A 13156-nucleotide genomic window follows, 5' to 3' on the forward strand; every position below is an offset into this window, starting at 1 on the left:
AGAGACCCCCCCGCCCCCATCCCCCCTGGCTGCCCCCCATCCGCACCCCAGCCAGGCCGAGGGACCCCCATCCCCACTGGGTGCCCCCCAGGCTGGCGTTACCGGGGGCGGGGGGGGTCAGGGGGGGCCCGGGCAGGGCGTCCCAGCCGGCGGGGGGGCCCTCGTCCTCGCTCTCGGAGGAGTGCGTGGAGCCGTAGGAGCCGCTGCGGTCGTCCTCCAGCGACAGGTCACTGTCCGAGTCCGTGTCGTGCTCTGCGCAGGCGGGGGACACAGGTCAGGGGGTTCCCAGGGACACCCCCCCGCCCACCCACCCGGGCTGAGGCCGGGCGCACTCGTTGCGCGCGCGGTGGCCCTACCCTCGGGCCGGTCCTGGGCGTCGAGGAAGAGCCCCCCGGGCTCGGCCAGCGCCCGCTGCCCCAGGTTGCCCGCCAGCCCCGAGTCCTCCCTGCCGGAGAGGGGAGACCTGCACCCAGCGGCACCCAGCGGCACCCGGCGGCACCCAGCGGCACCCAGCGGCACCCAGCGGCACCCTGCCCCCCCGTCACCTCGCTACGTCACCGACCTGCCACCCTGCCACCCACCAGCATCCCGCCGCCCGCCTCATCACAGCACCGCTCCGCCACCACACTGCCCCACCACCCACCACCCCAGCACCCCCCACCCCAGCACCCACCAACCCAGCACCCATCCATCACCCAGCACCCACTACCCCACCACCCATCACCCCAGCACCCACCAACCCATCACCCATCACCCACCACCTCATCACCCCATCACCCACCACCCCAGCACCCATCACCCCAGCACCCACCAACCCATCACCCAGCACCCACCACCCCACCACCCACCACCCCACTAACCCATCACCCAGCACCCCACCACCCACCACCCCACCACCCCCACTCCAGCACCCACCACCCACCCCTCCAGCACCCACCAACCCAGCACCCACCAACCCAGCACCCATCCATCACCCAGCACTGACCACCCCACCACCCCATCACCCACCACCCACCACCCCAGCACCCAGCACCCCAGCACCCACCAACCCATCACCCCAGCACCCACCACCCCACCACCCACCACCCCACTAACCCATCACCCAGCACCCCACCACCCACCACCCCAGCACCCGCCACCCCAGCACCCCATCATCCCATCACCCCACCACCCACCATCCCACCACCCAGCACCCAGCACCCCACCACCCGCCAACCCACCACCCATCCATCACTCAGCACTCACCACCCCACCACCCCATCACCTCAGCACCCACCACCTCATCACCCATCACCCCACGACCCACCAACCCACCACCCCAGCACCCACCAGCCCACCACCCACCAACCCAGCACCCCAGCACCCCACCACCTCAGCACCCACCACCTCATCACCCCATCACCCACCACCCCAGCACCCGCCAACCCACCACCCCATCATCCCACCACCCCAGCATCCCACCACCCCACCACCCACCATCCCACCACCCCAGCACCCAGCAGCCCACCACCCACCATCCCACCACCCATCCATCACCTCAGCACCCACCACCTCATCACCCCATCACCCACCACCCCAGCACCCGCCACCCCAGCACCCCATCATCCCATCACCCCACCACCCACCATCCCACCACCCCAGCACCCAGCAGCCCACCACCCACCAACCCAGCACCCATCCATCACTCCAGCACTCACCACCCCACCACCCCATCACCTCAGCACCCACCACCTCATCACCCATCACCCCACGACCCACCAACCCACCACCCCAGCACCCACCAACCCACCACCCCAGCACCCACCAGCCCACCACCCACCATCCCACCACCCCAGCACCCATCACCCACCACCTCATCACCCCATCACCCACCACCCCAGCACCCGCCAACCCACCACCCCATCATCCCACCACCCCAGCACCCACCACCCCAGCACCCACCACCCCAGCACCCACCACCCGCCAACCCACCACCCCATCATCCCACCACCCCATCACCCACCACCCCAGCACCCAGCACCCACCGCCCTGCCCCTCCGCCACCCACCCCTGCACCCTGCCACCCGCCAGACGCCACCGTCCCGGTGCGGTACCGGCGCACGAAGGGGATGTAGCTGTGGTGGCTCTTGCCGGAGCGCGCGGTGCTGTGCAGGGACCCGGTGGAGCCGCCGGCGGGTGCTGGGTACGGCCGCCCCGCCACGTAGGTGCTGTCGCAGCCGTAGGCCTGCCACGGGGACGGGGTCACCGCGGCCGCGGCGGGCGGCTGCCCCTCGCCCCCCGGTGCCCCCCGGCCCCCCGGCACTCACGGGGGTCAGGGTGGATTTGGTGGCCAGCGCGGGATCGGGGCCGCGCCTGCGGGCGCAGCTGAGCCGCAGGCTCCTCCGCACCTCCTTGCTCAGCACCACGCAGAAGAGGAAGATGAGGGGGCCCTGGGGCGGAGAGGGGGGCACGTGGGCCGGGGTGGGGCGGGGGGGCCGGCACCCCAGGCAGGTCGAGGGTCCCCCCATACCCACTGGGTGCCCCCCATCGGCACCCTGGATATGGCGAGGGACCCCCCGTGCCCACTGGGTGCCCCCCACTGGCACCCCTAACTGGGTGAGGGACCCCCCATACCCCCTGGGTGCCCCCCACTGGCACCCCTAACAGGCCAAGGGACCCCCTGTTCCCCCTGGGTGCCCCCCCAGAATAGGTGAGGGACCTCTGGTCCCCACCAGGCGGGGGCTCGTTCCCGGGGTGCCCCTGTCCTGTCACCCCCCCCCCATGGGTGTCCCCAGCTGGGCAGCTATGGGGGGGGGGCACAGTGCCCGGGGGTGTAGGGGCAAGGGGGTGCAGAGACGTATCGGGGTGTGGGGAGGTATAGGGTGACACAGGTATGGGGGATGGAGGTATTGGGGGCTCAGGGAGCTATAGGGAGCTATAGGGGCGGTGTGGGCACAGAGGGCAATGGGGTAAAGGAGGTGTAGGGGTGTAGGGGCATACGGGCCCAGGAAGGTATAGGGGGCAGAGGGATGCAAAGCATACGGGGGCTGCAGGGAGGTATAGAGAGCATGGGGAGGTATAGAGGCATAGGGAGGTATAGGGAGCAGAGGTTGCAGGGAGGTATAGGGAGCATGGGGAGGTATAGAGGCATAGGGAAGCATAGGGAGCAGGGGTTGCAGGGCGATATAAGGGGCACGGGGAGGTATAGAGGCATAGGAAGGCATAGGGAGCAGGGGTTGCAGGGAGGTATAGGGGTCATGGAGAGGTATAGAGGCATAGGGAGGTATAGGGCGCATGGGGAGGTATAGAGGCATAGGGAAGCATAGGGAGCAGGGGTTGCAGGGCGATATAAGGGGCACGGGGAGGTATAGAGGCATAGGGAGGCATAGGGAGCAGGGGTTGCAGGGAGGTATAGGGGGCATGGAGAGGTATAGAGGCATAGGGAGGTATAGGGCGCATGGGGAGGTATAGAGGCATAGGGAAGCATAGGGAGCAGGGGTTGCAGGGCGATATAAGGGGCACGGGGAGGTATAGAGGCATAGGGAGGCATAGGGAGCGGGGGTTGCAGGGAGGTATAGGGGGCATGGAGAGGTATAGAGGCATAGGGACGCATAGGGAGCAGGGGTTGCAGGGCAATATAAGGGGCACGGGGAGGTATAGAGGCATAGGGAGGTATAGGGCGCATGGGGAGGTATAGAGGCATAGGGAAGCATAGGGAGCAGGGGTTGCAGGGCAATATAAGGGGCACGGGGAGGTATAGAGGCATAGGGAGGTATAGGGAGCAGAGGTTGCAGGGAGGTATAGGGGGCATGGAGAGGTATAGAGGCATAGGGAGGTATAGGGGGCATGGGGAGGTATAGAGGCATAGGGAGGCATAGGGAGCAGAGGTTGCAGGGAGGTATAGGGGGCACAGGGAGGTATAGAGGCATAGGGAGGCATAGGGAGCAGGGTTGCAGGGAGGTATAGGGGGCATGGAGAGGTATAGAGGCATAGGGAGCAGGGTTGCAGGGAGGTATAGGGGGCAGAAGGTACAGGGAGGCACAGGAGATACGGGGACCCATGGCGGGGGGGCAATAACTGTGTAGGGGATGTAGAGGTAGAGGAGGGGAGGTGTAGGGAGTGGGGGCGGTATGGGGGCTATAGGGGGACCCCGGTCACCTGGAGGCAGTTGGAGACGGCGAAGAGGTAGTGGAAGAGGAGAGCGTCGCTGTTGACGGAGAGCAGGGCCAGGAGCCAGGCCAGGCTGGGCAGCGCCAGCACCACCACCGCCGTCTGCAGCCCGGAGCTGGGGGCACGGCCGTCAGCCCCTGCCCGCTGCCCCACGGGCACCCACACCGCCTCCCCTGCCGTGGGCACCGTGTCTGTCCGGCCACCCATGGGTGCTCCGCTCCCTTCACGTGCCCCTGCCACCCGTAGGGTGGCAGGGGCACGTGAAGGGAGCGGAGCACCCATGCCGCCCAGGCACCCTGCCACCCGGGGCACGCATGCACCCCGTGCCCCCCTGCCACCCATGGGTGCCCCAGCCCCCCCGTGCCCCCCTGCCACCCACGGGTGCCCCACCGCCCGGACGACTCACGCCGTGCCCTTCTTCTCGAAGCCCTGCGGGGTGGCGCAGGTGGCCCTGGCCGCCAGCACCAGGAAGAAGATGCTGACCTGCGGGGGCAGAGGGGTGAGCGGGCGGGGGGTGGGCACCCATGGGCGCCCCGGGCCCCCCTCCGGCCCCCCATACGCACGGCCACGGCGCAGGCGATGGGCCCCGCCAGGCTCCAGACCAGGCTGTCGTGGATGGAGAGCCAGCAGAAGTCGGGGTTGCCGTAGCCCTCGGGGTCCAGCCCCACCGCCAGCCCTGCCCGCACAGGCGCGGCTCAGGGGCGGGGCCGAGCCGCGGGGGGCGGGGCTAAGGCGGGAGGGGCGGGGCTGAGGCGGGGCGGGGCACGGAATGACGCGCGGGTGGGGCAGGGCTGGGGAGGCAGCTATGCTCTTGGGGGCGGGGCTGTGCCGGTGAGGGCAGGGCTATGGCCCTGGGGGTGTGTCTAAGATGCCATGCTCTGGGGGCAGGGCTATGGTGGATGAGGGTGGGGCTATACTCTTGGGGCGGGGCTAAGATGTCAGGGCAGGATATACTCTTAGGGGCAGGGCTACGCTCTTGGGGGCGGGGCTATGCTCGTCGGGGCAGGGCTAGGCGCTCAGGGGCGGGGCTATACTCTCAGGGGCGGGGCCATGCTGTTGGGGGTGGGGCGGGGCTACACAGGGAGCAGGCTGATTGGGGGATGTGGGGCGGGGCCAGATGCCAGAAGGGGGCGTGGCCACCCAGAGGGTGTTGGCCCAGGTGGAGGCGGGTGTCTGGGGGCGGGTTCTCCAGGGGGCGGGGTTAGGCCCAAGGGGCGGGGTTAGGGACAGGGGGCGGGGCCCGGCTCTGTGGGCGTGTCCTCACCCGTGATGAAGGCGGGCAGCCCCCAGCCCAGGACGTGGTAGAAGCGCATGGGCCCGCGGTCGACGTGGCGGGGCTCGCTGCGGCGCCGGTAGAGGTGCAGCCCCTCCAGCAGCGCCCAGCCCACCGCGCTCATGTAGAGGAACTGCAGCAGGATGGCCACCACCGTGCACGCCAGCTGCGCCCCGCACGTCACTGCCCCGCCCCCGACACACCCACGCCCGCGGCAGCCCCGCCCACGCAAACCGCACGCACTGCTCCTGGAGCTCCGCCCCCTGCTGCCACACCCACACCCGCCCCGCCCACGGGAGCCCCGCTCATGCAAGCCTCATGCACTACCCCCCCTGGAGCCCCGCCCCCTCTGCAGCCCTGCCCATGAAAGCCACGCCCCTCACTGGAGCCCCACCCCCCCTTGGGGACCCCCACCCTCTTCGAGAGGCCCCACCCCTTTGAGAGCCCCCACCCCCATGACAGGCCCCACCTGCTTCAGGAGGCCCCGCCCCGTTGGGACCCCACCCTCTTAGGCCCAGCCCACCATGGCTCTGCCCCTGGCTGGCCCGCCCAGCGCTTAGCCCCGCCCACTTCAGCCCCACCCACCAGGACCCCTTGTTGGGGGGATCCCCAAGCCCTGACTGCCCCTCCCACCCGAGCCCCGCCCCCCGGCCCGTGCCGGCCCCGCCCCCTCGCTGTCCCCGCCCCCTGGCCGCGCACCGGGAGGTCGGCCTGGTTGATGCCCAGCAGGAAGACGAGCTGGGCCAGGAGCAGGGCGGTGGCTCCGTGGCGGCGGATGCTGTGGCGGTTGGAGCGCAGCCCCCGCAGCCCCCCCAGCGCCAGCACGGCCAGCAGCAGCCCCGCCAGCCCCACGCCCAGCGAGGCGTAGGTCAGCGCTGCCAGCGGCAGGATCTCCCCGTTCTGCGGCACCGGCACCCGTCGGCATGCGCCCGCCACGTGCCGGCTGTGCGCCCCGGGGGACACGCCCTCTGGGGGACACGCCCCCCGGGAGACACGCCCCCCCCGCCCCCAGCCGTGCCCCCTCCTTACAGGCACACAGGGCCTGGCCCTGCTGCTGAGAAACCCCGCCCACATTACTCAGCCCCGCCCCCTGGGAATCCCACCCACCCTGTTCAGCCCCGCCCCATGGGAGCCCCACCCACCTTGCTTGGCCCCACCCCCACGGGCACCCACACCTCCACCCCGACCCCACCCCACTTGCCCCGCCCCTTCTGTCAAGCCCCGCCCATCACCCGGCCCCTCCCCTTACCGCAAGCCCCACCCCTGCCACCCCATAGCCCCGCCCCACGGCGTGGCACCTCCTGCCCAGCCTGGTCCCCACGTGTCCCCTGCCAACCCTGTCCCCCGTGTGCCCCATGTCCCCACGGCAGGGCCCTGTCCCCGGGTCACCCCCGCGCCCCAGGTCCCCCCGTGTCCCCCGTGTCCCCCGTGTCCCACCTCGCGGCGGGAGATGTCCATGAGGACGGCGAAGCTGGTCAGGTGGTGGCACTGGCAGCTGACGTGGCTCCGGTTGCGGAAGACGACCTCGCAGCCCCGCGCCGACCAGCCGCCCGCGCCGCCCGCCCTGCACCGGCACCCTCAGCCACCGCCCGGGACACCCACCCCACCCGGGGACGCCCACCGGCGCCCCGGCCCTGACACCCACCCGCGGCACCAGGGACAGGGCTGCCACCCTAACGTCCTTGTCCCCGTGCCACCCGCCCAGCCACCCGTACCGGGGACGCCACCCCACAGCCCCCTCCCCGTGTCACCCACAAGGCTCGGGGCTGCCCAGCATGACCCTGTCCCCACGTCACCCACCAAGGTCAGGGCCGCCGGGCACGGCCCCGTCCCCACGCCACCCACCCGCGACCCCCAGGGTCAAGGTGGCGATACCCACCATGTGCCGCCCCCTCCCTGCCCGTCGGGGCACCCACCCCGCCCCGTCCCCACGTCCCCTGTCCCCCTCCCGGTGTCCCTGTCCCTGTCCCTGTCCCCGGCTCACAGCAGGGAGTGGTTCCAGAAGACGCAGATGGGCTTGGAGCGCTCCTGGGTCTCCAGCAGCCGGAACTGGAGGGTGATGGGCTTCGCCAGCGCCCGCGGTGCCCGCGCCCCCGCCGCGTGCACGCTGATGCTCACCACCGGCGTGTTGATGACGGGGCGCTTGGGCACCCTGGGGTGCACCGGGGTCAGGGCCCCCACCCCGGCACGGGCGCCCTCCCCACCCCTCTCGCTGCCCCGGCCCCCCATCTCCCAGCGCCCCGTGGGCCCCCTTTCCCGGGGATGCCCTGGGGGCGGCGCCTGTCCCCAGCGTCCCCGTACCCCACAGACGCGCTCCCTTGCCCTGGCACCCCACGGACGCCCTCCCCAGCCCCCTGCGTCCCCCATCCTTGGGTACCCCATGGGCACCCACCCTCTCCCCCCCATGTCCCAGCACCCCACGGGCACCCTTTCCAGTCCCTCCCCGGGGATCCCTGGGCACCCTGGGGGCACCCCCGTGGCCCCCCATCTCCCAGTACCCCACAGGTGCACTCCCTTGCCCTGGCACCCCACGGGCACCCTCCCCAGCCCCCCGTGCCCCCACCCTGGGGTACCCCACGGGCACCCCCCAGCCACCTGAGGCTGCGCTTGTCGGTGTCGTACTGCTCGGGCAGGAGCCCGGCCAGGGTGCGGTAGATGATGACGCTGGCGATGGCCTGGCCCTCGCCCAGTGCCGGGTGGCGCTTCTGCCGGGTCACCAGGGTCACCTCCTCCTCCTCCTCCTCATCCTCCTCGTCCTCCTCCTCCTCTGCGGTCTCTTCATCTTCATCCTCCTCCTCCTCCTGCCCGCCCGCGCCCTGCGGTGGCTGCCCGTGCCCAGCGGAGGGGTCTGGGGTGCGCGGGCAGGGGGCTGGCACGATGCTCTGCCAGCACCGTGGCCGTGCCAGTGTCCCCAACCCTGCCAGCCCCATGGCCACACCAGGGTCCCCAACTCTGCCAGCTCCACGGCCACGCTGGCGTCCCCCCATCCTTGCCAGCCCCATCCTGGGTCCCCAACCCTGCCCCCCCACGGCCATACCAGGGTCCCCCCCAAACCTGCCAGCCCCATCCTGGGTCCCCAACCCTGCCCCCCCACGGCCATACCAGGGTCCCCCCAACCCTGCCAGCCCCATAGCCATGCCAGGGTCCCCAATCCTGCCAGCCCTCTTCCAGGGTCCCCCCAACTCTGCCATCCCCACTGCCACATTGGGGTCCCCAACCCTGCCAGCCCATGGATGTGCTGGGGTCTCCCCTCCCCCAGCCTGTGCCAGCCCCCTGTCCCCCATGCCCCCCGGGACTCACGCCTGCCCTCGGGGGGCCGGAAGACGCTGTCGGGCAGGATGACGGTGGTCTCCAGGTCGGGGGGCTTCTCCCCCCGCAGCGCCTCGTAGCGCGGCAGCCGGGCACCCGCGAAGCTGCCCTTGTCCAGCCGCACCACCGACACCACTGCGGCACCGCGTCACCCAGGGGTCCCGCGGCACCCACATCCCCCAGCACCCATGGTGTGGGTCCCCTGGGCACACGCGTGGCAGCATCCCCAGTGCGCACACACACGCACACGCGTGCCCATGTTCCTGGGCACACGCGTGTCCCCTGGGCACACACAGCGGGGGGCACGGTGCGCATGGCCCCAGGCTGCACGTATCCATGTCACCAGGCACACGTGTGTCCCCAGGCGCACACATGCCCATGTCCCCAGCATATACGTGCCCTTGGGCACACGCGTGTCCCCTGGGCACACGTGTCCCCAGGCACACACATGTCCCCTAGGCACACATGTGTCCATGTCCCCTGGCACACACATGTCCCCCAGACACACACAAGCCCATGTCCCCAGCACACGTGTCCTTGGGCACACATGTCCCCCAGGCACACACATGTCCTTGGGCACACACATGTCCCCAGACACACGTGTCCTCCAGGCACACGCAAGCCCATGTCCCCAGCACACGTGTCCTTGGGCACACACGTCCCCCAGGCACACACATGTCCTTGTGGACACGCATGTCCCCAGCATACACACACGTCCCTCGGGCACACGTGTGTCCCCAGGCACACCCGTGCCCACGTCCCCAGCACATACAGGTCCCCAGCACCCGGCACACGCCCGTCCCCGTCCCCGGGGGTCCCCACTCACCGATGTTGGGGGTGACGATGGTGAAGGGGCTGAGGTAGGTCTGGGGCATGTTCTGCGCCAGGGCGCTGGCGTAGTCCTCGAAGTGCTTCAGCAGCCAGGCCGTGCCCCCCTCCGTCTGCTGGATCAGCTCCCAGTGCCGCTTGTTGCTGGCGTCCAGCAGGGCACTGCCCACCCGCAGCAGGTTCTGCCGGGACGGGCAGGGGTGGGCACTGCCGCCGGGTGCCCGTCACCCTGGTATCTGGGCTCCTGCACCCCCCCCCGCCACGGCTCAGGCAATGGAGGGAGCACCCCGGCACCACCAGCTGCTCCTGGCCATGCCCTGCCCCAGCACGCACCCCCTTTGGAAAGGCTGCCCATCCTCCTGGTGTCTGGGCTCCCGCATGAGCTCACCCATGAGGGTGCCCGTCACCCTGGTGTTGGGCCTGCTGCCACCAGCCCATGCTCCGTTGCAGCTCAAGGCACGGAGAGGACAGCCTGGCACCTTTCAAAAGGCTGCCCATCACCCCACCGTCTGGGCTTCTGCACCAACACCCCCCCCACACCCCCCCATGAGGGTGCCCATCACCCTGGCATCAGGCCCCCTCCCCCAGCCCACGCTCCCCTGCAGTCCAAGGCACAGACCGGGCTCCCCGGCACCTTTCGAGAGGTTGCCCATCACCCTGGCGTCTGGGCTTCTGCACCAACACCCCTCCCATGAGGGTGCCCATCACCCCGGCATCAGGCCTGCTGCCACCAGCCCACGCTCCCCTGCAGTCCAAGGCACGGAGGGGGCACCCCGGCGCCTTTCGAGAGGTTGCCCATTGCCCCGGCGTCCGGGCTCCTGCACCTACACCACCGCCGCCCCCGCCGCCGTGAGGGTGCCCATCACCCCGGCGTCGGGCCCCACCTCGGTGAAGTGGACGTCCTGGGTGGCGGCCAGGCGGAAGCCGCGCTGGGCGCTCTCGTGCTGCAGCAGGCGGCTGGCCAGGCGGTAGGCCAGGCGCAGGTCGCTGCCGAAGTAGGCGGCGGTGCGGCGGGTGGCATCGTGCAGCTGCAGGGCCACGCGTCGCGACTGCGCCGGGTCCAGCGCCGACTCGTTACGCGCCAGCCGCTCCGCCTGGCGGGGGGCACCGTCAGCGGGGACGCGGCGGGGGGCACCGTCAGCGGGGACATGGCGGCGGCACCGTCGCCGTCCCCGCGTCCCGTCCCCCTCCCCGCCCCGACGCTCACCCAGCCCCGGAGGGCGGCGAAGGCCAGGGAGCTGCAGTTGAAGAGGTTGGGGGGCAGCCAGCCCTTGTGCTCGTCACAGTGCCGGACCGCCGTGCCTGCGGGGACGGCGGCTCAGCGGTGACGCCGCGGTGTCACCACCCCTGCCCCGGCCCAGCGGTGACGCCGCCGGGTCGCCCCACCCCAGCAATGCCACTGTGGTGTCACCCCCTCTCAGCCCCATCCCAGCGATGGCACCGTGGTGTCACCCCACCCCAGCGCCATCTCAGCAGTGCCACCACTGTGTCACCCCCCGCTGCCCTGCCCCAGTAGTGACAACGTGGTGTCACCACCCCCACCCCATCCCAGCAGCGCCACTGTGGTGTCACCCCCCTAGCCCTGTCCTAGCTGTGTCACCAAAGTGTCCCCCTCACCCCATCTCAGCGGTGCCACCATGGCGTCACCTCCCTGACCCCATCCCAGTGGTGCCACCGCAGTGTCACCCCCATCCCATCCCAGCAGCGCCACCACTGGCATCAGCAGTGTCCCAGCAGTGCCACCACGGTGTCATGTCCCCCCCATCTCAGTGGTGCCACCATGGCATCACCCCCCTCGACCCCATCCCTGCAGTGCCACCACGGTGCCACCCCCCACCCCGTCCCCGTGTCCCCCCACCTACCGATGGATCCCTTGGGGCAGGGGGCAGCGGCGGGCAGCCCGAAGCGGGTCCGGGGCCACCAAATGTTGGCCTCGATGGCACGGGGACAGCTGTCGTAGTTGACTGCGGGGCAAAGCAGGGCATCACACTGGGGTGACAGCAGGGTGACAGCAGTGGCACCCGGTCGCTGGCACCCAGGGTGACGGCAGGGTGACAGCGGGTGACAGCAGTGGCACCCGGTCACTGGCACCCAGGGTGACGGCAGGGTGACAGTGGGTGAGAGCAGTGGCACCCGGTTGCTAGCACCCAGGGTGACGGCAGGGTGACAGCGGGTGAGAGCAGTGGCACCCAGTTGCTGGCACCGAGGGTGACAGCAGGGTGACAGAGGGTGACAGCGGGTGAGAGCAGTGGCACCCGGTCGCTGGCACCCAGGGTGACGGCAGGGTGACAGTGAGTGACAGCAGTTGCACCCGGTCGCTGGCACCCAGGGTGACGGCAGGGTGACAGTGAGTGACAGCAGTGGCACCCGGTCGCTGGCACCCAGGGTGACGGCAGGGTGACAGTGGGTGACAGCAGTGGCACCCGGACGCTGGCACCCAGCGTGACGGCAGGGTGACAGCGAGTGACAGCAGTGGCACCCGGTCGCTGGCACCCAGGGCGACAGCAGGGTGACGGCGGGTGAGAGCAGAACGACGGCAGGGTGACAGCGGTGGCACCCGCTCGTCGTCACCCACCTTCGCAGCCGCTGGCCGTCACCTCGGCGAAGGGGTTGTCGCAGCGGTCGCAGTGGCGGCCGATGACGCCGGCCTTGCAGGGACACTGCCCGCTGGTGCCATCGCAGAGGCGGGACAGGGACCCGGTGGGGTAGCAGTCGCAGAGCAGGCAGGAGTTGCTGCCCGCCGGCCGGTAGTGGTTCTCCTGGGGCGGGCGGCACAATTCGGGGGGGTCACCGTCCCCTGGGGCCACCGCGGGCACGGGGCGCCGGGGACGGCTGTCCCCGCCGGGGACGGGCCCTGACCTTGCAGCGACACTCGCCCGTCGTCTTGTTGCAGTCGGGGTCGAAGCCCTTGGCGACGTCGCAGCTGCAGGGGCCGCAGGTGGGGTGGCCCCACCACCCCCGCGGGCACGGCTGGGCCTCCCTGCCCGGGCGGCACCGCACGGCGTGGCACGGCGTGGCACGACCCCGCGCCTGCCGCCGCCGCCCCGCCCGTCTCACGCCCGCCCCGTCCCTCGCGCGGCCGCCGTGTCCCTCACACGGCTACCGTGCCCCCCGCGTGCCCCCCCTCGCACGCCCACCCTGCCTTTGCACGACCACCGCACCCTCGCGCGCCCACCGTGACTCTCGCACGCCCGCTGTGCCCCTTGCGCGGGCACCGTGCCCTCCACGTGCCCCCCTTGCACGCCCACCACAGTTCTTGCACGCCCACTGTGCTCCTTGCGCGGCCACCGTGCCCTCCGTGTGCCCACCCTGTCCCTTGCACGGCCACCACGGCTCTTTCACACCCACTGTGCTCCGTGCACACGCGCTACAGCTCTTGCACACCCACCGTGCTCCTTGCATACCCACTGCAGCTCTTGCACACCCGTGCTCCTTGCGCACCCGCTGCAGCTCTTGCACACCCACCGTGCTCCTTGCACACCCACTGCAGCTCTTGCACACCCGTGCTCCTTGCGCACCCGCTGCAGCTCTTGCACACCCACCGTGCTCCTTGCACACCCGCTACAGCTCTTGCACACCCACTGCAGCTCTTGCACA

The 13156-nt window shown here is 70.8% G+C and overlaps 1 protein-coding gene across 2 annotated transcripts in view; it reads right to left on the reverse strand.

The window, feature by feature from the left end:
- The window catches only part of CELSR2 (cadherin EGF LAG seven-pass G-type receptor 2), a 32476-nt gene that overhangs the window by 2285 nt on the left and 17035 nt on the right, over positions 1 to 13156 (reverse strand). The window contains exons 14-32 of one of the 2 annotated variants that reach the window (XM_072844694.1): positions 12419 to 12539; positions 12135 to 12318; positions 11422 to 11523; positions 10767 to 10861; positions 10444 to 10653; positions 9558 to 9741; positions 8723 to 8866; positions 8018 to 8270; positions 7407 to 7574; positions 6860 to 6986; positions 6122 to 6322; positions 5414 to 5588; positions 4713 to 4825; positions 4556 to 4632; positions 4138 to 4264; positions 2307 to 2429; positions 2094 to 2224; positions 357 to 445; positions 103 to 252 (exon numbers count right to left, since the gene is read on the reverse strand). In XM_072844694.1, the coding sequence (XP_072700795.1) occupies positions 103 to 252; positions 357 to 445; positions 2094 to 2224; positions 2307 to 2429; positions 4138 to 4264; positions 4556 to 4632; positions 4713 to 4825; positions 5414 to 5588; positions 6122 to 6322; positions 6860 to 6986; positions 7407 to 7574; positions 8018 to 8270; positions 8723 to 8866; positions 9558 to 9741; positions 10444 to 10653; positions 10767 to 10861; positions 11422 to 11523; positions 12135 to 12318; positions 12419 to 12539 (2774 nt within the window). The remainder of the gene's footprint in view (positions 1 to 102; positions 253 to 356; positions 446 to 2093; positions 2225 to 2306; positions 2430 to 4137; positions 4265 to 4555; positions 4633 to 4712; positions 4826 to 5413; positions 5589 to 6121; positions 6323 to 6859; positions 6987 to 7406; positions 7575 to 8017; positions 8271 to 8722; positions 8867 to 9557; positions 9742 to 10443; positions 10654 to 10766; positions 10862 to 11421; positions 11524 to 12134; positions 12319 to 12418; positions 12540 to 13156) is intronic. The other variant, XR_012039536.1, reaches the window with a different exon arrangement.

This window comes from Ciconia boyciana, chromosome 23 (genome assembly GCF_034638445.1).
Source record: "Ciconia boyciana chromosome 23, ASM3463844v1, whole genome shotgun sequence".
Taxonomy (NCBI): Eukaryota; Metazoa; Chordata; class Aves; order Ciconiiformes; family Ciconiidae; genus Ciconia; species Ciconia boyciana.